General features: G+C 39.7%; 1 protein-coding gene across 1 annotated transcript in view; it reads right to left on the reverse strand.

Annotated features, from left to right (window-relative positions):
- Positions 1-1892: 1892 nt before the first annotated feature.
- HMGA2 (high mobility group AT-hook 2) overlaps positions 1893-25975 on the reverse strand; it is a 145226-nt gene continuing 121143 nt past the window's right edge. Inside the window, exons 4-5 of the mRNA XM_069580959.1 lie at positions 16114-16146; positions 1893-2978 (exon numbers count right to left, since the gene is read on the reverse strand). Coding sequence (XP_069437060.1) covers positions 2931-2978; positions 16114-16146 — 81 coding nt within the window. The 3' untranslated portion in view covers positions 1893-2930. The remainder of the gene's footprint in view (positions 2979-16113; positions 16147-25975) is intronic.

Genomic DNA, 25975 nt, shown 5'->3' on the forward strand with positions numbered 1-25975 from the left:
TGGAGTCATGACAAAGAGGAGGAATCAAAACACAGGGGGATCACAGAGGCTGTTATGTTTATTGTGCAGAACAGACAGTGATAATCCACTAGAGAAATATTTTCAACAAGCAAGCGATTCAAAGTACAATCATAGACAGCAACTCTACATGAAGAACAAAGTTAGAAGACACTCAAAGAAACAGGGAGAAAGTCAACTGCAGTTCAACGTCTTGATACTTTTCTCCTGGAAACATACCTAACTTCAGAAATGGTAGAAAAGTTAAATGTCCAGTCTTACTTAGCCCGAGACCAACAACAGCAAAGAACAGTCCTATAAAATTTATCTCCCACAAAAATAAACTATATATATAAAAATTTTATGATGTTCTTACTGTTCCATTGGCCACAAGCTTTTTTTCAGTATGAAAAATGAGGTATACTGGGGCTTAAGAGGTAGTAGTGTGTTTTGATTGTACAACGTATAGGAAATAAGAGAGTAACTTCATCAGAGATGGAAATTGCTGGGTGTTTTGAGTTTGGCCAACATGAGCAACTGCTTCAGTTGCTGGCCAGTGAGGTTTCAAAAGACCCAACCCAAGATAAGGAGTGGGACTTCCATTTTTATGAGCCACTGTTTATTTGCGTATTAAATGCATAGTTAACAGTACTGTTGGGTTTTAATTCTCTCCATAGCTCCTTTGGTGATTCACAACAGTGAGCCCGTCTCAGAGAGGTACGTGGTCTTTGAAACGACCTCCCTGAAGCGGCTGGAAGAGAGATGGTTTTGAGTTTCATTTGGCATCAGTGCTAAAAGCCAGACTGACACAAGCCGTCATGAGAAGCTACCTCTTGGCCCAGTTGATAATACCATGTTAAAAAGTCAGCACACTCACTAGGAGAGAAAGGAATAAAAACTCTACATAAGAAGCGTTTAAAATAAATCTGGTTGAGACATATTACAAAAATCACATTTGTGTAAAATACATGAAAATATCTGTCAAGCATTTTTCATAGTCAACTAATCTTCAAAACATATTTTTGATTGCATCATGCAAAAGCTGAGCTTGTTGCATCTCACCTACAAAGCTTCAAGTTTCTTTGAAGGTTGGCTTTATTTTATTTGCAAAAAGTATGTAAAAACGTGTTCCTTTCTATCAAAAAAGCCTTTTACAAAAATAGTTTTGATGAGGGTTAGCTGCAGTCTGAAATATTTCAAACATTGACAAAAATGAAGGCTGCAAGTAACAAGTTCATTCCTTTTGAAGTCTGGAGGTAGGTCTTTGCAAGTCAATTAGTCCATTTCCTTAAACAATTCATGTGAGGTACAAACTTGGAAGGTAATATTTAAACATTACAGTCAAATTTTGTGTGATGTGTAGTGTGATGGAGGAAAGTTATCCTTAAGAACCTAGGAGCGACTTGGTTAAAAACAAAAATTCAAGTTAATGTAGAAAATCTAGCAGAGAAGCTGAAACAAGTATTTGTAAAATTTTAATAAAAAAAAATCCCATAGAAAAATACATAGCCATGCTGAAACACAGTAAGGAGACTGCTTCTTTAACTGTAAATAAGTGGACAAAAAAGAACTGTAGATGATTTGTATCACCTACCCATTGCGTTTTCTTTTCTTGCATTGCTTGTGTATAGCAGCATGTAATAAGTACTAAACTGTAAATTAATTGTAACATTCAGAGGTAGTATTGAGCAGTGGGTTTGTATTGCATCTCTGGCTAAAAGTGCAGTTTGAATGAAGAGGTGGTGAGCTGAGGTCAAGCACCTCATCCAATCATCCTATGTCAAAACGTGTTACTTGACGTAACACATAAGCTTCATTTGAGGTAAGTGGTATTTAGGTCTTTCACGGAAACTGATAAACAATGAAGAGAGAGAAAGATAGGAGAGAGAGCCTGCTTTTTTTTTTTTCCGTCCTTTAAATTGTAGTATAAACTATGGCAAAAGAAATTTGGATTTCGCTCCTCCCACCTCGTAATCCAGGTTAAATTCCTCATTCATTATTCTGTTGTACCTTTTCATTAAATTACAAAGAGGATAATTTTACTTGTCTAGGTTCCTTAAAAATGCTTTGAGGCTGACAAGTGTGATTTATTGCTAAATGGCATTTGGCTCTGTAGGAAGTAGATTCTACCCGGATGAGGGTTCCTGAAAGTAAAAAAAAACAAGGGCTGTGAGTAAATTTATTACTCCTGCAGATATGCGGCGGCATCCATAACTAAAGGAGTTGGCAATCAGAGTTTGCGTACTTCCCTTTTTGAAAAGTGAACATCACCTTTTCTGGTTTGTTAAGCTGGATGAAAGGATACATCAGCATTTCGTCTCATTTAGAAATAAAAGTAAAAATTAAAAAAAATCATCAAGTAAGTGTCTACAAGGTTATATGAAAAAGAGAGAAGTAGTAGCTAGTCCTATCTTTGGTGTTCTACACAGAAGCTTCACTACTGAGCGGGCTGGGTGGCGTCTGAGGTGGCCAGTGTTTCCCACCACGCCTGGCCTGGAGGAATGCCCGGTGTCACGTAGGTGACACGTTTCTGGTTTGGATGCAGTGCAGTGATTGACTAAACCCGATTCAGAGGTTATTTTCTCATCCACCCACTCCTGCTTATCAGATCCACAAACTATTAGTAGGTTAAGGAAAAAGAAAACAGTAATTAAAAGTTGCATTGTTAAAACTGTGTCCCCTGTGTTTACAGCAGTTTTCACTAAACCTGGGACCGTGAAGGGATTACAAAGAAGGTGATTAATATAGTCCTTTTTAAGGTTACGTGACTTCTCCCACCCCCACCCCCGTCCCGCCCCCACCCCTCCCCCCCACCCCCGACCCCAGATGAAAGTGGAAAGACCATGGCGACAGAGAGTAAGTGGTCACTGCAGTGTCTTCTCCCTTCAAAAGATTCAACTGCTGCTGAGGTAGAAATTGAATGCTGGCGCCCCCTAATCCTCTTCCGCAGACTCTTGTGAGGATGTCTCTTCAGTTTCCTCCTGGAACACACAAAGGGCACAGCCATTACACTGTGGGGCCTGCTCTGACAAACGGTTCAGAAGTGACCTGTTTCTACAGCACATTATGCTGGCTTCAAAAGAGGATGCGGATGACTGGCGAGCCCCTCGTTCCCAGGGCTTCTTAAACCATAATTGAGGAATCAAGGTGTTGTTTTTTCCCAGAGCCGTCATTAGCCACTGTTGACTTAAGGCTTGACATCATGGCGGCTGCTCAGCAGATTCAATTGTCTGCCATCCAGAGAATGTCAGGCCCGCGTGAGCTTACCCACCAATGAGAGGGAAAAAAGACAAGGATACATTTTTTCCTGATAGCTCACCAGTCATCAGTTTTAAAAACTAGCAAATCAAGTGAAGGGGATCCATTCCTGAGGCACAAAGGAAATGCGTCCTGCAGATATTGGTAATCATAGCTGATGCTCTTAGGGTGCTTACTTGATGCTTTTAGGGACTGGCTGGTATTATTCCCATTCTACAGGTGAGAAAAATCAAGGCACAAGAACTCATATACCCAAAGCGCAGGGCCAGGACAGCCAGGCTTTGGGCAGAGTGAGATGGGTGTTGGCACTCCTGTGTGACCAAGATACCACCACCACAGTGAGGGAGGCAGCGTGAAGGCAGAGCCTGAGAAGGGGCTGCAAGAGCTGAGGACTCATTTCCTTTCCAAATGGATTTCCTCCTTGTATTTATTAAAGCACACTGTAAGACAATGGCCACAGTCTGCCATTAACAGCTCAATCTCAATACTAAATCCACACCAACCAAGCATTTAATGGTGGGCTAACCAAACAGAGAAAATCTAATATATATGTTTTTGCAGGGCCTTCTCTTCATAAATCTAATTCCCCCTTCTCTTTCCCTTTTTTGATTCCTTATGGCTCTGGAATTTGTTGGAGTTTCTGCAAGCTGGCTTGAGCTGTAAAGTTCTCTTTCCTTTTGCTTATTTAACAAATGTGCAGTACCTTTCAGGACATGGGTGGTAAAGCGGAGACAATAAACATTTCTGATAAAAGCGTCCTTAGTGACAGGATGATTTTTATCAAATGCTGTACACTGTCTCATAAGACGGCATGTGAAAAAGATCTGGGAGAAGAAGCAAACATTTACTCCTGCAGCAAACTTTAGGAATGGCCAGCTTCAAACAGCTTATAACAGTCTTCATACTTTAATAGATTTGATTTTCCACATGGCTTCATTTTGTCTGGGTGGCTAACTGACACAATTTATACCTCTCTTCCTTTCCCAGGTCACTACAGTACACCATTCAGTAACGCATGCCTTAAAGCTTGTCTGCATTATATGACCAAACTTCCATTCATTAGTGTTTGAAGCACTTCAGCTGTGAAGGAACTCCTAAATGCTACCATGTGTGACGCTTTTGCGTAAAAGCAGCAAAAGGGAGGCGGGGGAAGAAAAGCCCACATGAACGGGCACTCACAGGCTCACACGAATGCACACACACTCACTGTATCCTGAGTTTTAATAGGCCACTGCTTATTGCAAACCCTTTGCAAAAGGTTTCAAACATTCTCTTCCCTCTACCCAAGACTGAGGGAGCTGTAAATCCTGGGAATAAACACACATACAAATGAATGGATTATAGCTTAAAAAATATAACCACTGCAGCATCAAGTCATGAGATTTCACACTGGTTTTGTTTAGTCTGCTTTGGGTTATGTAGGAAACGTGGAACGTTTGTAGCCACCTCCCCTCTGCTCCCAACACCCAAACTGGGCTTCACATATTTAAGCAGCAGGTTTATACCTCTTGATAGGCAACAGGCCAGGATCCTGAGATTCTCCATGTATGGAGTCCTGGCCACAAAGGAGGATGGAAGGGGATCAAAGCCACGGACAGACGCAAGAGAGTTGAGCTAATGTTCAGCTGCCCTTTGACCTTGTCTTTACACTTAATATTTAAATTTCAGAAAGTCACTTATGTTGTTCGGCGGATACACTCTTCAACCATCCCCAAAGGACTCCTCATTAGGACAGGAGGTATGGACTTAGGTGACTACTCTGAAACAGACTACGGCGTACAAGGTGGCAGATAGATTTGATTGCTTCTTCCCCTGGTTAACAAATTAACAGAAGGCTGTCAAGTTGGAAGGCCCCTGGGGCCCCAGATCAAGCTGTAACTATTCCATTCCTAACTGATCAATTTTTCTAGACTATCTGGAAAAAGGTCTTCCAAATCCAGAAGGAAACCGAATTTTCAGGCCATGAACTTACAAAGATCTTGCAGTAGATGGGATGTGATCAGCTTTTCAAAACATTCCCAGAAACTTTGCTTGATCTGAGCTCTTGTAGCTCCTGATATGGAAGTGGTTTATTTAAATCCTTTAGTCACAATTTAGCCGAAAATGACGGTCCCTCATTCTCATATTGTTTCCTTTATTTAATGGTTCTTAATACAACATGGAGAGTTGTTTTATTTCCATGGACACTGAAATGCCTCTGCTAGGACTGGGTTTCTAACCAGGATGTCAGAGGGTGGGAGCCTCACTGGGTCAACCTTGGGAGGTCATGTAGCTCTCACATGCTCAGGATGAAGATTCTCACAAGTGTCTGGTTTGTGGAGAGTTTTCTCTTCTTGGCATAGCCCTGACTGGCCAACCTCTAAAGGATGACATGGCTGCCAAGGGGATCATGTTGGAGGTGCATGTGAGAGGTGGCAGCTCTCACCTCTGCAAATGCCAGTTCTCACCCTTCCAGTAACTTGGCCTTTTGCTGTGACAGAAAGTATGCGTGTAATTAAGAGAAGAAAAATCTTCACATTTTTTTTTTGTTGTTGTTCCACAGTTCATTGACTCAACTGGGGCAGATGATTCAACAGCAGATTGCAAAGTAAGGCTGGGAGAGGAGTTCTTGCTTTTCTTCTCAGGAACCATCTGTATGTCGTGGATGCATGATGATGGAGTCAGAAGACTTCCCCGGTGGCACTGTGGATAAGAATCTGCCTGCCAATACAGGGTACATGGGTTCAATCCCTGGTCTAGGGAGATTCCACATGCTTCGGAGCCAGTAAGTCACAACTACTGAGCCCAAGCTCCAGAGTCACAACTCCTGAGCCTGTGTGCCGCAACTACTGAAGCCTGTGTGTCTTAGAGCCTGTGTTCTGCAACAAGAGAAGCCACCACAATGAGAAGCCCTCGTGCTGCAACTGGAGGAGCCCATGCTTGCCACAAGTAGGGAAAGCCTGAGCTAAGCAACAGACACCCAGTATAGCGCCCCCCCCAAAAAAAAAGGATGGCGTCAGAAAATCCATGTTCAGCTGCTGACCAGACTTCACACAGGGCCCTTCTGAGGTGCAAAGAGTGGACAGACAGGAACCAGTGATAAAAGGAAGATGCATCTGGTCCTGACATCCCCTAGGAATCTTATTTTCATAGCAGAGTAGATGGTAGGAAACCCCTGAGATTCAATCCTCCTAAGTAACTTAAAAGACTGCCATTTGCTGTAGGCAATAGATTGGAACTTGAGCTATTTACTTAAATTGCTTCATGTTTGCTGCATATGGCTAAAAGATCTTTGAGCTTGGGTAGCCCCCCAACGGCAGCTCTGAGGCAATACTGAGTCGTTGAAAGACTGTCGCCAAGCACTCTCCACATCTCATTAGGGGCTAGTTGGCGAGGTGGGAAAGCCAGGCAGCCGCAGTCTGGTCAAGGAGGCTTACTGTTGGAATGGCGCTTCAGGAATGTAGGATAAAAGGACTTTTCAAAGTGAAAGTGCACAGTGACATTTTTATGAGCACCAGCCACTAAGGCCTCTAAACACTGAACAGCCCCCAGCCATCCACTCAGTTACCTTACAAAGACCACTGAGGCTGCACCACACGGGGGTGAAACACGTGGATTTTTTTGGCAGAAAACTGAAGAGAGGGAAAAGAAAGTACGCAGAGTTGGAGAACTATATTTTTATTATGACTGCTGGAAAAATTGCACTCATTTTGCCTAAAGTTTTTCTTTTGTTCCCCCCAAACGGAATTTAATAAGTGTAACTCTTTCATTGCTTTCATTATGCTTGGGGGAAAAAACCCACTAAAACCTAGAAAGACAGTTCTCACCTCTCCCCGTTCTTTTGATTTTGTTCAGCATGACACATTTAGCATATACCCTTGGATGCACTTTTGCTCACTGATTCAAAAGGAGGAAGAAGACATCCCAATATACATCCTGATCCCCTCATGCTGGATGGAATTTTTCAATGTCTTAGGTGTTTAACCATAGGTCTTACCACCACAGGCAAGGGTGAGGGTGTGCACTGGAGGAAGGTTTAAGGCAAGAGCTGAAGCTCTGGGTTTAATTTTCAGATGCAGACTAAACAGAAGGTCTGCAGTGGAAAGGAGGCCAGCAAATTTTCAATGGAACCGAGAAATGGAAATACTCTCCCTGCAAATTATAGGGGTGCTGACACCATCATGCCCCTCTTTGTGCGTAGGAAGGAGGGCTAGTCACAGAAGTCCATGTTGCCTTTATGTCGCCTTTAATAAATACTTATTTTTCCCACCTTGGTTGCAAAGAACTCTGTGACTCTCTTATTAGAAAGTGCTGCAGGCTACAAATGCATCTGTAATTTAAGCTATCTTGCTAGTAAACCAAATAATACCTTGTCTTCTAGAAAGAGTAGTTATGGTTTAGTGACATTCTTTTTGTCATCTTAGTATGTTCAGTTCCTTAAGGACTTGGAATGACACACGAAAGAGTTTTTCATGTTCATGAATATCTCAAGCCAGTCCCGCTAGAACAAAAATCATGGGTTCCCCTCCTCTGTAGCAGAGACCAGAAACCAAGTTTTCAAGTTCCATCTGCAGCTAAGTGACCCACGAGACCACAAATCAGACATTTTCTATTTCTTGGTCAGATATTTTAATTTAAAATGGATTGGGGCTGTTTAACTTCATGGAAAGTGATTACTTCCTTCAACTAGGAAAATTTTATATCACATTTTAAAAAAAACATGTTCAATGGAACCTATATAAACCCTATGATCTGGCAAGTGCAAGGCATTCTGGTGGAAATGTTTTTCAAAAGGAGGCTTCAGAAGTTGGGATATTTATGGTACCTTATCTTTTTATTAATTTTAGTCTTATGTATGTAAAAATATACAAGTGTCTACCTTGCATGTGTTACCATCAACTTAATAAAAGTCAGTTTTAAGATCTTATTGTGTGTTCAGGTGCTAGGTCGTGTCTGCCTCTTTTCAACCCTATGGACTGTAGCCCCCCAGGCTCCTCTGTCCATGAGGTTTCTCAGGCAAGAATACTGGAGTGGGTTGTCATTTCCTTCTCCAGGGAATCTTCCCGACTCACAGATTGACCCGTCTCCGGCATTGCAGGCAGATTCTTTACCACTGAGCCACCGGGGGAGCCCTTTGAAGGTCTTACTGGAGGATGTTTACGGTAAAGAAGGTTGATTCTAGATATCAATAACCATGGGCACCAGCCCTAGCATTAACGTGTATATAACTTGTGCCTTTTTCCCACTGTGTTACACAATAATGATAATACCCATCAGCAGGGTGTGAGAAAAAAATGTGACAACAAAATGGGAAAATTTTGAAAAAAAGAGTAAAAATTCTGTAAGACTACAGTGTGGAGCTATGATGATTAATTATAGCTACTCATTTTGTGTTTCTTTCTTTATCTGTGGTTCAATGATAGATAGCTGTGAAAGAAAGGGAAAAAAACCTGTTACTAAAGAATGCCTCCCAAAGAAAACAAAATATGACATCTTAGATTTGTAATATACTCCTGTTTGTCTTGTGCATGCCTCTGATCAGAGTTTCATCCCTGAAAATACTGTAAAGAGAGGTAACATTCATCTCTGGGATACTACGAACTCTTTTCTGGGATGGAAGACTATTTAAAAATATCTTCAGAAGGGAATCACATTTTTCAGATAGACAGTTCATTTTATATATAAACTAAATGCAAATTCTGGGGGCTTCCCTTGTGGTTCAGCTGGTAAAAATCCGCCTGCAATGGAGGAGACCCCGGTTTGAGTCCTGGGTGGGAAGATCCCCTGGAGAAGGGAAAGGCTACCCACTCCAGTATTCTGGCCTAGAGAATTCCATGGACTGTATAGTCCATGGAATTGCAAGAGTCGGACATGACTGAGAGACTTGCACACTCATTAACTGCGGATTTCAGGATCCTGTAAGTCATGATTTCTGAGGATCACAAGCTTCATCAGTTTTCCATGCATGCCTCCCAAGTTGCTTCAGTTGTGCCCGGCTCTTTGCGCCCCTATGGACTGTAGCCCTCAAGGCTCCTGTGTCCGGCAGTTTCTAATTCTTATTGAAGAAATGTCATGTTTAAGAAATAGTTAAAGATGCAGCAGAAAGATTTTTATATGAAGGAACCACTCAGGAAAAGGAAATTCATTTCAACATTTCCAAAACTATTGAGGAATGTTCTTCTTTTTACAAAGTAGTTTAAAAATGGATAAATTAAAGGCTGCTTAATGGTTTTATTCTGGATGTGTTTATTGATGGCTCAGATTAGCAGAAATATTTTCTCTCTGTTTTCTATGTATATAAAATTGTTCATAATTTGTATTTGTTGCCAGGAAAGAGAACATTTCTGAGTTTTAGTCATTATTGCACCAAACATTGTTTATTAGCCTGAGACAAAGACTTTTGAAGATGATTATGAAAATATCAATAATAACAGTAAGTTAAATAATTCTTCAGTAGAAACATTTCCGTGTCCAGCAAACATCCCCTCAAAGTTAAAAAAGTTTCTTGGACAAACCAACATATTTCTATTCAAACATTAAGGATTTCCTTAGAAAGACAGTGTTTTAAAGCCAGTTACTATTTATTCATATTAATTTGGGTTTGGATAATAAGAAGAAATCTTACATATTGAATAAATAATAGCTTTTTATACAACTCACATCAAAATGCATAGGAAAAGCACTCTGCAATATGCAAAGGAAAGCAGACAGACATGGCCATTTTATTTTTAGCCTAATCCACAGGCTTTACCACATAGTTAAAGGCAATCATATTAAAAAAAAAAAAAACAAAAAAACCTCTTATAGGAAATCTGTCAAGTTCAGAAACACTATATTTTGCCTTTTGGAGTTTTATGTCGTGCCCCAAACTGAGTAATGTTCTTTCACTTCCGTTAGACGTTTATGTCATCTCTGTAAGACATCCCATGCCAAGAAACAGCTGACTTCATCTTGCCAATATTCCTTTATTAAAACTAAGCTAATGACTTCATATGTTTACAGTTGATGATCATTTTGATATGCTTCCTCTGCCCTACCCATGTGCTGTATCTCCTTGAGCTACTTTATTATAAGAGTTAAATGATGCCTTCTACTTGGATCTTTTCTTTTTCCTTGACCTTTGCAATGTCAGAGGTCAGAGGTTAAATCAAAAATGTATTTCCTATACACAAAACAGTCCCACTCAAGGTGGGCTTTGATATCATTCTTTATGTTTTGCCAGTTGGTACCAAACATTTACTACTGGCCCACAAACTGTTTTACCAGCTTGAAAGAGCATAAGTTGGAAAACAAATAAATCAGTACTCTTTATGACTTAAGCAGCATAAATCACTATTCTCCCTGAGTGAGTAGAGAGTGACTCTTTTTTGCAAGTCTGATTTATGATGAACTATTTACCGCACTGGCCAAGATACCACGTAAAAGATGAGTGTTAGAGAACTCTCCCTTTTTCCTCCTTCTTCCTTTGTATGTCTAGACTAAAAGCCCCCAGTAAAAATGCTTTCTTTGAGAACAAGATGCTGACTGCAATTCATCAACCTGCTTGTCCCAAAGTGAAATCTCTCATTTTGCTCCAAACAATGTTTAGGTTGTCTGAAATATAAACATCCTTAAAACTGCCCTTGAAGTCTCTGTGAAAGCATTCAACTTCTTTTTTTTTTTTAAGGGGGGGGAAATCCCATGATAACCAAGGCTTAGATTTCTTTGCCCCAACACACATCACCCACAAATGATGTTACTTGCAGGTAAAAGCTCTATTTCGAAACAGAAAGCTTTGTTTCCAGTCTCTTAGAAACTGAAAACTTTCCAGTTCTCTCACTGGGAAGCCGAAAAGGAGCAGGTTTCTACCTGTCTTAATTGCTAGAGGTGTAGCTTGCCAGGGCACTACAACAATGAGGAAACTGGGTTGAAAGGAAGGAGAAGTTAGATTGTTTAAAGCTGTTTTTACCTTCTGAGTAGGGCTCACGTGAGAAAAAAAAAATCTGAATTATATATAAGGACTCACTTCTAATTTCAGTTTAAAATCTTAAAAGGCGAAAATCAAGAAATAATAAGATAGCTAATAAATCAACAAAATCTTTTTAGAATTCTGAGATGGGGTGAGATTTTTTTTCTTATGAAAATTAACACTTGAGAAACAAAGCCCCCTCTAGCAATAATAATAATCCTATATCTTATAAGGTTTCTTTTAGAAAAAGGACAACAGCAGCAACAAAACCTACCAATTTCCTACTCAAATTGAGAATGTAATCCATGTGGCTGAGAAATCAACTGCTTTTTTTAGCAATCAATGGCTAAAAAACTAGGAAATTAGCTAACTTCTTACTTTTTTACTTTAAATGAAAATATAGAATTCTCTAGTAAGCTTAGTTTTCACTGGTTTTGGAACTTAGATCTTCCCTTTTAGATTTTTAAGGTTATTAACTTTCCCATCAGGGTTACGTGACACACACTTGAGGTTTGCAGCTGATGGCACCTGGTGGACTTCCCAAGCACACCTCTGCAGAATGGTTTTCCTTAAATTTTTATTCCTCTCTTGATGTATGTACTTATATACACATATGCACATCTAAATTCTGAGATTTTGCCTAATTCTGAATTTGGCTCCTTAGAATGAATTATGACTTTCTTCAATCCATTTTCAAAAAGTTGCATCCCCAAAGATGTGCGGAAATTTAAGAAGAAGCAACAGTTAGAATCAGACACGAACAATGGACTGGTTCAACATTGGGAAGGAGTACAACAAGGCTGTATATTGTCAGCCTGTTTATTTAACTTGAAACAGAGTACATCATGTGAAATACCGGACTGGAATAACAAGCTGGAATCAAGATTGCCAGGAGAAATAGCAACAACTTCAAATATGCAGATAATACTACTCTAATGGTAGAAAGCGAAGAGGAACTAAAGAGCCTCTTGATGACAGTGAAAGAGGAGAGTGAAAAAGCTTAAAATTCAACATGAAAAAAACTAAGATTATGGCATTTGGTCCCATCACTTTATGGCAAATAGGGAAAAAGCAGAAACAGTGACATTTGTTTCTTGGGCTCCAAACTCACTGCGGACGGTAACTACAGCCAGGAAATTAAAAGACATTTGCTCTTTGGAAGAAAAGCTATGACAAACCTAGTCCGCATATTAAAAAACAGAGACATCACTTTTCTGCCAAAGGTCCATTGAGTCAAAGTCATGGTTTTTCCACTAGTCACGCATGTATGTGAGAGCTGGACCATAAGGAAGGCTGAGCGCCGAAGAACTGACGCTTCTCAATTGTGGCTTAAGAAGACTCTTGAGAGTCCCTTAAACTGAAAGAAGATCAAACCAGTCAATCCTAAAAGAAATCAACCCTGAACATTCATTGGAAGGACTGATGCTGAAGCTTAAGCTCCAATACTTTGGCTATGTAATGTGAAGAGCTGACTCATGCTGGGAAAAAGTGAGGGCAGGAGGAGAAGGGGGTGACAGCAGATGAGATGGTTGGATGGCATCACCAACTCAATGGACCTGAGTTTGAACAAACTCCAGGAGATAGTGAAGGACAGGGAAGCCTGCTGTGCTGCAGTCCATGGGGTCGCAAAGACTTGGACATGACTTAGTGACTGAACAATGACAACAAGCATTTTGATGGCATTAGGATACTTTAGAAGAGAGTCTTTGTAACTCCATACACATGGAATTACACACAAGCCAAGTGCTTTAGTCCTAACGATAGTATGTAGAAATCACCATAAAATTTTCCCTTTGTTAGAAAATCCTTTATTTTAAAAAGATGCAGTGAAAACACTTGAGGTAAAAAAAAGATAGTAGTTTTGAACTAATTAGACCTTGGATATTTTTGAGAATACAAATCCCTAGAAATGAAAAGCCAAGCATCCAAAAATAAGTCAGAATGTAATACTATTCCCTGGAATTTATACAACTCTTAAAATGTCCTTTGGAGTACATGAAGATGCACCGTTATTTTCCCAGTTCATGGATATATAGGGAATAGAGAGATTAATTCATCCATTGACAGGGCCAGAAAAACCTAGGCCGCCTTATACACTGTTGAGTTCTTTTCTTGGATGTAAAATATTTAATTGTGCTAAAATTTTTGCCACCTCAAAACAGGATCTGAATGTAACCCCTGGAAGTAGTGTTGATAGAAAGGATACGAGCCTGAATTAATCCAGACTGCCACATGGAAAAGCCATCCAGGAGGGTATTTTGACAGAAACAGATGTAAAAGAAAGAGATTCTTTCGAATGTGGTGTGAAATTTACATTATCCTCCACAAACTTCCGTGTAGTCCCCATGTTTATATAATTCATCACTGTGTCCTTAAGACAATATAGATTAGGAAGCCCAATGAGCTCATGTTCTTTTATTCTGAGTCTAAACTCTCTTTTCAAGGGCAAATCTGGAGCATGGTCTGCAAGACAGCAAGACTGATCAGTGAGGACCAACCCCATCCATTTGTGATTTCTTTGATAGTTCTGATTCTCTTGGGACAAAAATGTCTGATGTCACTTACATTATTTCTTGGTGTATTATTGCCCAATTTGTAATCAGTTTTAGCCATGTGGATAACCTCCGCCAGTGATTTACCTGTCTCTGCCTCTTTACTTTTGAATATGCCATTCATCTCATCTAAAACATCTTCTATTCCTAAAGAATAATCTATGTCTTCATTTTCCCTTCTGCAACTAAACAATAACAAGATCAAAACTCTTCTGAGGATCATCCCCTTAGGCAACACAGGGAATCCCACTCATTCATCTATATCACGCTGTGCCTCATAGACTCTCATTGTGCCTTCATTTGCTCAACAAATGTTCAAATGTCTTCTCAAGTGTGTTCACTGAGTATCTTCATCCATGGCTCTCCGTTACTTACTTGAGGAGTTCATAAAATACTAATGCGTGGGTTTCCAGACTAAATAATCCATATCACTGAAGGGTGAGGCCAGTGGTATGCAGGTGAAAGTTCAACAACTTGCTCTCCAGTAAAATAAAGTCCTGACTTGTAGTATATATCAATTTCCATGGTGTAACTACTCCCACCAAAATGGATTTCAAGTCACCTACTTGACATCACTAAATATAGAATCTGGAAGAGACACAATTGCCTCACAAGGGCTGGCTCCAGCATACACCACTGGGTAGGGTTCAGGATGTACACACATTTACAGTTGTCTGTCCTTCAGTATCCGAGGTGGGCTGATTCCGGGATTTGCCTTAGATACTCAAGTTCTATAGTTGGTCCTCACTCCATATCCATGTTTTTGCATCCACCAATTAAACCAACTATGGATCCTGTGGTACTGTAGCAGTTAGTGAAAAAAAAAAATCCCCGTTTAAGTTGACCATCACAGTTCAAACCCATGTTGTTCAAGGGTCAACTACGTATATTAATATATACAACTGGATATACATAATTATATTAATAGTATCTGTAGGTGATTCCAATATGCAGCCAAGGCTAAGAACCTCTGAACTAGATTACACATTTCTCATATGCAGTGACTGTGTTTTTGTTTGCCTTATCTTCCCTACAACCCCAAAAATAGACACTGAATCAAAGCTTTAACAGACCACCTTAGATTATTAACCTGTCATTCACAGCCCATGATGTAACAGTGAACACAGCAATATACTTTGACCCCAATGCACAGAATTATAAATTAATTTTCTCTTGATTTCCCTACTAATGAAGGATGAGAGGGTAATATATTTGGGATCTCCTACTTTAAAATGTCAAGCTTTTGTTTATATTTTGCTCTGTTTAACATTGCTTAGAAACATCGTGTGCTTATTTTTAGTGTCCCCTACCACTCTTGGCTTTTAGGAAAGGGAACAGCTGTGATTACGATTTTTTTTTTCATGGAAACTCTGTTTTTATTTTAAAGCACATGTGTAATTATTCAGATACATTTTTCCTGTATGCTTATATTGGTTTAGAAGCTTCAATTCTCTTTCAAGCTGCATTTGCAAAGAACAGCAGATACAGGAGATTGCCTTTCCCATGCAAACCAACACTGTCCCAAGAGAACAGGGTGAGAGGTACAGTTTTAGAGAACTCTAGGGAAAAGATCCTACAGATAAATTATATGAAAGATCAACAAAGAACTTGGTAACCTGTGATACTGCTTAATAACTTACTTCGGTAGGTTCTGTATGATACACCTAAGTCTCCTGTGCATCTCTTTCAACCCCAAAAGGGAGAACAGCAAGACATTTTTATATTTTAATTTATTATTCAAGACATACTTTCTCAATAAACATGATTCTTATGCTTCTAAGTACAGATTATAATTGGGACAAGGAACTCCAGGCATATGGAACAAGAGAAGTAAAGACGGTTCCTAATTTTGATGCTGCCAAAGACTTCAGAGACTCACTCTGCTAAGATCAGAGAGTTCATCAATAGCAAAATTAATATAAAAATTTCTCAATTTCCAGGCCTTCTTTGGGGGAATTAAGTCAATGAACAGATATGTTTCTAGTCATGGATCATGATATACTTTGCAGCTAGTAAGTCCTGTATGGAGTCAATGGGATGTGGATCGTTAGATGGAAAGGGCAAAATCTGATGTTTAAGTATGGGCGAAACACCTCAGAAGACTAAGTATTTGTTTCATATAAGGCACTAAAAGGGTTTATTTTTAGAAGTATTTTTATTTGCTTTGTATACTTTAGATCTTGATGTCTTTCAGAATTTTTGAAAACCTCAGACTATATATTCTTGACTATGTCTGAAGGATACAACCAGTTTTCAAGAACACTACAATGCTGACATAAAACTAGAGAAAGACTAAATAAAGGTTATTTGGGGTCATATTTTTTTTGTCTTACTTTTTACATTAATTGGGAGAAAAAAATCACAGTGACTGTCTCTTACCTGAGCAGGCTTCTTCTGAACAACTTGTTGTGGCTAAGAAAGAAAAAAAAAAAAAAGAATTGTTATAATTTAAAAGGAAACACACACAATGAGAATAATTAAGTATACCTGTTTTAAATATTGACACTTATTTGCGAAGATGAAAGTTTCTTCAAAGTTCAAATGGTTTCTTTCAGGTTAAAGGATGTTTAAAACAATTCCCAACTAAGGTCTGTAATACATAGCAGTTACATCAAAATAAACTTGCTATTCTATTCACTTTGTTTTAACTAGCATATCACAAAACTTAGGAAGTGAAAGGGCTTAATTTGTTACAATTTTGTTTTAAAAAACTCAGCTTTCTTGAGATATAATTTATATACCATAAAAGTCACCCATATGAAGTGTATACATCTAAGCTTTTTAGTATAGTCTGAAGGTAGTACAAGTATCACCACTATCCAATTTTAGAAGATTTCAGCTCTTGGGAAAGAGACCTATCCATTATCACCCACTCCCATTCCCTCTTCCCTCTCTAGCCAGCCAATTACTAATCTGTCCCTACACGTGTGTTGTGTTCAGTCATGTCTGACTCTTGCTGCAACCCTATAGACTGTAGCTCACCAGGCTCTTCTGTCCATGGGATTTCCCAGGCAAGAATACAGGAGTAGGTTGCCATTTCCTTTTCCAGGGCATCTTCCTGACCCAGGGAAGGAACCTGCATCTCTGCAGTGGCAGGCGGATTCTTTATCATTAGTGCCACGTGTAACTTTGCCTATTCTGGACATGTCACGTAAATATACAGTCTTTTGTATCTTTTGTAATCATATAACATCTGGTCTTCTTTCACTTAAAATGTATTCTAGGATTATCCACGCTATAGCATGTGTCAGTAATGCATTCCTTTTTAATAATTTTATTTATTTACCTATCTTTTGGTGGTGTAGCATGTGGGATCTCAGTTCCCTGTGCCCCCTGCACAAGAATCATCGAGTCTTAACCACTGGTCCACCAGGGAAGCCCCAGTAATTCATTGCTTTTTATTGACAAATAATATTCCCTTGTATGGATATATTTTGTTTACATATCCATCAGTTCATGGACATCTGGGTTGTTTCCAACTTTTGCCTAACATAAATGATGCTACTATGAACATTCATGTATGAGTTTTTGTGTGTACAAGTTTTTATTTCGCTTAGGTATACAGCTAGGAGTGGCATTTCTGGGTGATAGAGGTTAACTGTTAAACTTTTTAAAGAGCTGTCAGATAGTTTTCCAAAGCAGCCTCATCATTTTATAGTCTCACCAGCAATGTAGGAGGATTCCAATTGCTCCAAATACATGCCCACACTTGCTACTGTCTTTTTACATCCTGCTGGTGTGAAGGTGAATGTCATTGCGGTTCTGATCTGAATATTCCTAAATATCAATAACCTCAGATGTGCAGATGACACCACCTTTATGGCAGAAAGTGAAGGGGAACTAAAAAGCCTCTTCATGAAGGTGAAAGAGGAGAGTGAAAAAGTTGGCTTAAAGCTCAACATTCAGAAAATGAAGATCATGGCATCTGGTCCCATCACTTCATGGCAAATAGACGGGGAAACAGTAGAAACACTGTCAGACTTTATTTTGGGGGGCCTCCAAAATCACTGCAGGTGGTGACTGCAGCCATGAAATTAAAAGACGCTTACTCCTTGGAAGGAAAGTTATGACCAACCTAGATAGCATATTCAAAAGCAGAGATATTACTTTGCCGACTAAGGTCTATCTAGTCAAGGCTATGATTCTTCCAGTAGTCATGTACGGATGTGAGAGCTGGACTGTGAAGAAAGCTGAGCGCCGAAGAATTGATGCTTTTGAACTGTGGTGTTGGAGAAGACTCTTGAGAGTCCCTTGGACTGCAAGGGGATCCAACCAGTCCATTCTGAAGGAGATCAGTCCTGGGTGTTCATTGGAAGGAATGATGCTGAAGCTGAAACTCCAGTACTCTGGCCACCTCATGAGAAGAGTTGACTCATTAGAAAAGACCCTGATGCTGGGAGGGATTGGGGTCAGGAGGAGAAGGGGACGGCAGAGGATGAGATGGCTGGATGGCATCACTGACTCGATGGACATGAGTCTGAGTGAACTCTGGGAGTTGGTGATGGACAGGGAGGCCTGGCGTGCTGTGATTCATGGGGTCGCAAAGAGTCGGACACAACTGAGCGACTGAACTGAACTGAACTGAACTGAATGGCTGATAATGCTGACCTTTTCATGTACCTTTTGGCCATTTGTATATCTTCTTTAGAGAAATGTCTATTTGAATCTTTAAAAATGTATTTGTCTATTCATTATTGAGTTATAAGAGTTCTTTATATGTTCTGGATACAAGTTTCTTATCAGAATCTGATGTGCAATTTTTTCCCCATTTTTCCATTTTTTTCCAATGTTTTTTTTCTCATTTTTTTCCAGTTTTTTCAACCCACAGAATTCATTCGCTTTCTTGATGTTATCACTTGCAGAATATTTTGTCATATCTGTATCTGCATATCTCTATCGTCTCTATTTAATTCTGGATGTAATGCAAAGTCCCCCCTTTTGAGAAAACTGTTTTCTGTCCAGCCTAAGTTAGCTGTCCAATATTTAGCATATTAGAAAAACATTTAAGTTATTCTTTGTTGCTATAAAAGGTGGATCTGAAGCCCATTTTTCTTGGGGGGTGCACCTTGGGGCATGCAGGATCTTAGTTCTCTGACCAGGGGTTGAACCTGTGCCCCCTGCATTGAGAACATGAAATCTTAACCACTGGAGCACCAGGGAAGTCCCATGAAGCCACAAATTTTTAATGAATTACTTCCAGTACTCACTCTCATGTTTGAATATAAACCTTATTTATTCATCTAGGCTTCCTAGGTGGTGCTAGTGGTAAAGAACCCGCCTGCCATTGTAGAAGACATAAGCGATGTGGGTTCCACCGCTGGGTCGGGAAGATCCCCTGGAGGCGGTCATGGCAACCCACTCCAGTATTCTTGCTTGGAGAATCCCATGGACAGAGGAGTCTGGCGGGCTTCAGTCCACAGGGTCTCAAAGAGTAGGACACGACTGAAGCGACTTAGCATGCACACACACACATCACTGAGATTTGCAAATACAACTGAACCACCACCCTGATGGGCAATGACATGCTTTTGTGGTACAAATAAAGAAAGAAACTTGCTACAGTTCTCCCAGAAAATAGAAGTTAAGGTAAATTCATTCTTATCGTGAAAGGGCAGAACTTCTATTCATTTTCTTTCCTTTCAGTGATGGTGTGATGTCTTACTGCTGCTGTAGTAGACATGTTTTATTAAAAAAACAAAAATCAGAGCTTTTATTTTTGTCGATGAACAAGCTAAAAACAAAAGAAAAGCAAAATACTTTTGTTTACTGAAAAAAACCCCAAAAACAAAACCCCAAAGTTCTTCCCTCTGACTTTAAATCACAGTAGAGATGATATCATAAAGGCCCAGGCTCTGAGATGATGTTTTCTCCAGGTGGAATCCAACTGAGAATGATTAGGACTTCTTTGCCTCTTAGGATTCAAGAATACTCTCTGAGCGCTCAGAGAGTATTCATTTCAAAAGAGTCATTTGTAAGAACAGACCACTTTTCTTCCTCCCCCTTTTTTTCCCCTGCCGATTACACCTGTACACATGCTTACTCCCAAATCGTTTCAAATCCCCACACATTCTTGCAGGCTGACTGGTTCCTCCTGCTCAGAAGTCCCCCTCCCTTTTTGGCTGAGGAGCCCGCATTCATGTGACTCCTGCACACTGTGGGGCTCAATGAAATCCTCTGAAAGGGCTGCCAGCTCGCCCAATTTTCCATGAATTAGGTCCTGACACTTCAATGAGGGGAAAGACAATGTCTGAAACCCTGCCAGCCCTGGCTCCCGGCCTAGTCCGTGTCACAGAACTTCTTCCAGCTGCCCTTCCACACAGCACTTCATACTTTTCAGACCACCAAACAAACAGACCCTTGAGGACTTTCAATGGTGGTTGGGGCTATGGCTGCCGGGATGTCTGCCCAGCCTCTGGCACCCAATGGCTCCAGACTGCGCCGACGACGTTTTCCGTTGTTGTTATTTTGTTTTGTTTTTTATTTTTATGAATGGCTTTGGTAGAAAATGCAGACGGAAGCACAATACTACGGCCATTCATAAAAAGTGAGAGGAAACAAACTGCTGTCTGGAAATCTTCGGGGACACCAAACAAACTGCAAATCTTTTATCTTCCTTGGGGCACCTACTAGCTTAAATACCTAGAAACCAGTTGCCCCTTAGGATTCTTGTCATTGAAACCATGGTCGACCACTATATTTTAATAAAAAAACTGACTAATATCAACTGCACACATGGGCCTGGAGTGTGGTTGGCAGTATATTTCCCTGCACCCTAATAAGGGAGCAATATTTTGCACGTGCATTTCCTGTATAGAAGCTAAAATCCTGTTTTAAACATCAGCATCATTGTGACTGGAAGGTCCCAGGACTTGTTATTTTCATTCGCTCAGAGGGAAACTAAGGCAGAGGGAATTTAATTAACTCCCCTGAGATCATCTTCTAAAGCTACAACAACCGGGGTTTCCTAATTCTCTGCATCCCCAACCTGTTCTCAACCTTTTCTTTAGAAAAATCAAATCTGATCAACCCTGGAGGAGAAGCTATTATTTCATGACTTCAGTTCCCACCTCCAGATTCACTCTGCTCTTTGGGATCTCTTGGGATTCCACATGCCACCACAGCCGGGAAGGCCCCTGGTTTTGTCAGCAGGGCCAGCTCTGACTCTCCTAGGCTACTGATGGAGAGTGAACCCCGGGGGAAGACTCAGTCCCACAAGGTCCAGCTGCTCCCCCTCCCTACTTGGAGATTCTTGCATCATTACCTACTGCGGAGGGTCTGAGGACATCTCTCTTATAGGCGTGTGCTATTGAACAGATAGCAAAGCCTACTCTAAGTTGCTGATTTAGACAGTTCTGATGGTTCCACTTCTAGTTAAGTCTGTGCATGTGGGGAAGTTTACACAGTTTAGGCACTCTGCAGCCCTGGCATGTCAACCGTGCCTTGCACTGAGATTCTGAGTTCCTTATAAGATGGTTACACCTCTCAAATAGCTTGTAATGAAACTCTCTCATTCCACAGTGGCATTTTAACTTCTGAAATACAATTGGTGGAAGAGAGCTTCCTCCCAGAACAAAAGAATATCAACAACAAAGGACTTTGAAGAAATGCTTTGAATTAAGTTAATGTTAAATAAAACTGTGAAGACAATTTAAAAACCCATTGACTGAATGAATCATAAAAAGATTAAGAAGGGCCCTCTCTAACCACGGGGACGTCAATATGCTGTTTTCTGCAGATTAAACCTTATATCTGACTAGCACAGCCAAATTGAATGTACAACCTTTAAGCAAATAAATACTGTTGTTAAAGTCTGTAAATAGCTTAGGAGACAGCATGCTAAACTAGATCATGCAAAGAATGTGAAAAAGGAAAGAACCTGTTTTTGGATTTCTGAGATCATACAGCAAACCAGTATTTCTCCAAATGAAAGGGGAAAAATGATTGAATTCTTAGTGTCCATAGAGTATTTTGGCTTTTAAAATTTTGTAAAAAGACACTGGTATAGGAAATTTATTTCAGCATAATTAAGGGGCTCCCCGGTCCTCCTGTGAATCCAGCCTATGGTTCCAGGGAGTCTAGGTATTTTAAAGCTGATGCCTAGGCTGCTAAGCCACCCCTTCTAGTAGGTATTGAAAGAAAATCCTTCATAATAAAGAACCTGAACATTAGTAGTTTATTTCAATACTGACCTAAACATTAAATGAAAAGAAGCTTGAATTGGGCTTAACATTGTGATGTTTTAAAAAATGAGGTACAATGTTTAGTAAAGTAAGGATGATTATTATGCAAAGGGTTTAAGTTGATCTTTTGAAGAAAACAGTCCTTTCCTGGATCTCCATGCAGATGGGTCTTTTGGTTTTATGTACGTAGCAAACTTTTAATCTGATTATATGCTTTGTTTTATTGCCAAATAGCAATAGATGGTTTTGCCCACTGGCTTTTAAAATCATAAGACCATTGTTCAGTTAAGAGGTACTTCTGTTCCCAATACATACTTTTTTTTTTTTTCACGTTGACCCTTCTTTCATTCTCATAGCAGTACAGGGCAAGACAGATTCATCCCCTAGCTGTTTACTAAAAAAGAATTTTAAAACCTTCACTTCTTTTGTGACACATGAAAGGCCCCTAAAATATTAACTCTCATTTCTCATTTCTAAATGAAAGTTACATTTTAGGGGCCTTTCACATCTCACAAAATAACAGCTCACAGGATAAGCTCAGTTATTTCAAATTTTTAATTAAATATGGTATCCCGCTAAAAAAGATATTTGTTTTTAAACTTCCCAAAGAGTCCTTTATGGCTTAATTGAAACAGAGGCGCTTAGGATTATGTTTGTAACCACACAAGTGCAATCAGATTCATCTTCTGCCTGAGGTGACTTATTGTTGTTTCGTCACTAAGAACTCCGATTCTTTTGAGACCCCAAGGCCTGTAACCTCCACCCCAACCCCACAGCCCCTGCCCAGTTCCTCTGTTCATGGGATTTCCCAGGCAAAAATACTGGAGTGAGTTGCCATTTCCTTCTCCAGGGGGTCTTCATGACCCAAGGATCAAACCCATGTCTTCTGCATTGGCAGGTATGTTCTTTACCAATGAGCTGCCAGGGAAGCCCATGGTGGCTTCTAGTTCAATTTAAAAATGAATGGTCAGGACTTCCCTGGCGGTCCAGTGGTTAAGACTCTTAAGACTCTGCGCTTTCATTGTAGGGGGCATGGGCTCAATCTCTGGTCGGGGAACTAATATTCTGCATGGCACGGCCAAAAATAAATAAGTAAATAAAAACAAATTTAAAAATGAATAGTCAACTCTCAGTGACATCACTATAGGGAAGTTGAGTTCAGAGTATTCTCTAACACCAAGTGGTCAAAAAGTTATTTGATTTACCTAAGGAATCACCTTGGGCTTCCCTGGTGGCTCAGATGGTAAAGAATCTGCCTGCAATGTGGAAGACCTGCGTTTCATCCCCGGGTTGGGAAGATCCCCTGGAGGAGGACAAGTATTCTTGCCTGGAGAAGCCCCATGGACAGAGGAGCCTGGTGAGCTACAGTCCATGGGGTCGCAAAGAATCAGACACGGCAGAGAGACTAAGCACACAAGGAATGTTTCTGTTAATTAGATAGGACGATGTGTCTGAAGTGTGAAGAATTTCAGATCAAATGTTAGTTCAACAATGTGAGGATGAAACTGAGCTGTAGCTATACAAATCCCTTGCCTAATGAATGTGTTAGCCGCTCAGTTGTGTCCAAGCCTTTGTGACCCAGTGGAGCCTACCAGGCTCCTCTGTTCATGGAATTCTCCAGGTAAGAATACTAGAATGGGATGCCATTCCCTTCTCCAGGGGATGGATCTTCCCGCCCCAGGGATTGAACCTTGGTCTCCCTGCATTGCAGGTAGATTCTTTACCATCTGAACCACCAGGGAAGTCCTGCCTATTGCATATACCACTCTTGTTGGGCTGAGAGTCTTTCTGTATTAACAGCTTCTTCAAGCTGAGAAGGATCCTGCCTCCTTGTGGTGGGAGACCTTCGTAAAGGAGAAAATATCCACCATAACTCAGTAGTTGATGTCAATTTTTCTTCAGCTCAGAAAAAGCCTAGGTTGGATCACAACTTCTATGTCCTGTCCCTCCCGTGTGCACTCAGAGATGACGGGGCAACGTGTGTACACATGTAGCCCTGAATGGTTACAATTTGACAGTAACATCTGGCCCTTAGAACGTAAAGGAGATTTTGTAGTTCTCTGTACAAAGTCTCCTAACAAGTGATAAATCTATGGGGAGTTTTGGCAAAATCTCTGGAATTTTTGCTTGGTATTGGGGGGAAGGGGAGGTGTTCTTTATTTTCCACTCTACTTGGCTTTACTCTTGGACTTAATGCAAAAGACAAAAGTAAGCATCATTTCAAAAGTATTTATTGGATTATTATAGCAAAGTGCCCTCACTGCAGCTGGCCTTGTTTAATCTGTTCAAGGATGAGAACAGTCACAATCTGCTCTAGTTAGTGTTTATTAACATCAGCCTGTGTGTGTATGGCAATGAGCCACTGCAGTTCTCATGAAAACAGATTTGGGAGCTAGTACTGTGGAGTTTTTGTACCTTTCTGACTTCTGGTACCTTTCTGGTACCCTCAGAATGGAGGAGAAAGATCAGTGAAGAATTCTTTAAAAACCTCAGTGTCCTAATTAGTTGTAAAAGCCAACCTTTTACAATTTGACCTGATGAAGTTATTTACTGGCTATCAAATTTGAATTGATATATGATAAAGTATACATCAGATGGGGACTGGGTGTACAAAATAAATAAGAAATGTTTCCTAGTCTCAAGAATCCTAGAGTCTAACTGGGAGACAAATGAGGAAATAGATATTAAGAGTATAATGTGCATTTTAGATTAATTTTCTCCTATGTTCAATGCAATCAAACGTAGAGAAGCATGTTCATCAAATTACAAAAAAGGATAATTATAAGAAAGAAGAGCTATTTTCCCTTCTAATGGGGAATATGAGAAAGCAGAGGTAAGTTCACTGAAGAAAAGAAAACACAAGAAATTTGAAGACTTGATGTAGAGTTAAAATATCATTCATCTCTATCACAAAAAATATAGATAGAAGTAAATTTTCTTTGCTTTCACTTTGGAAAGTTAAAGATTAGAATTAAGTTTTAAAAAATCAGAAAACAAAACAAAATGCAGCAATGGCAGGAGTGTTGTGAAAATTATGACTAATTTTTAAATGATACTTTGGTATGCTCCTGAGTTGCAGCATTTAACAAGCATTGTTATCTTAGAGAAGATGGCTGCACTTTGGGGATATAAAGCATTCTGAAGTAGACAGTTACATACAGGTGGGGTAAAGGAATATATCGTCTCAAGAGTTAACTTTTCATTTCAATTTTTACAATTCTCCAAGATTTGGGAGGGAGAATTCATCCTTACGCAAAGGAGCTGAGTAAAAATTGCAAGGTTAGCGTTGCTTCAAGGAAAAAGAATTACTCTTGTTTCAGATCTATTTCCTCATCACACAATATTTTTAGACAGAAACACTAACTATGTATTTTTTAAAGATGCAAATTATTTATTTATTCTCTTTACATATTTCTTTTTTTCTTTCTATAACCATTCACAAAGCTAGTTCATTTTGAAAATGCACACATGGCTAACAGCACCAAAGGAAAGTGAACAAATATGTGAAACATTATGCTGTTGGGTTTTGACAAATCAAACACATGTGCATAGATGCTATGGACTAAATTCAAGCTTTAGTTAATGTCAACTTTATCCTGACAGTTCAGGACTAATGTTCAATAATGGATAACATAGACATCTATGAGATAATGGAAATTAAATTGTATACTATAGGATTCTGTTGTGTATTTGTGTTAGCTGCTCAGTCAAGTCTGACTCTTTGCGAGGAGATGATCAATAATCAATACTCCAAATCTGTTGGAGACATACTTGAAAGTCTACTTAAGACACAACGTCTTCTTAACATTTGACAGATTATTCAGAGTGATTATATGAAATTGGATTTGGACTTGAACTAGAGACACAATTTTTCATATCACATGTAATACCTTTTCTTGTGTGTTTGTCCATGTGCATAGGATAGAAATCATGTGACTTTTAAGTAGTTCTAATTACTTTTATTTTAATGAGAGAGATTTAGAATCAATACTCAGAAACCTTCTTTGATACCGAGAACATCTGTTCGGGTTGTAGGGTAAAACATTTTAAAATGGTTTACC

Source organism: Ovis canadensis, chromosome 3, assembly GCF_042477335.2.
Source record: "Ovis canadensis isolate MfBH-ARS-UI-01 breed Bighorn chromosome 3, ARS-UI_OviCan_v2, whole genome shotgun sequence".
NCBI classification, from domain to species: domain Eukaryota; kingdom Metazoa; phylum Chordata; class Mammalia; order Artiodactyla; family Bovidae; genus Ovis; species Ovis canadensis.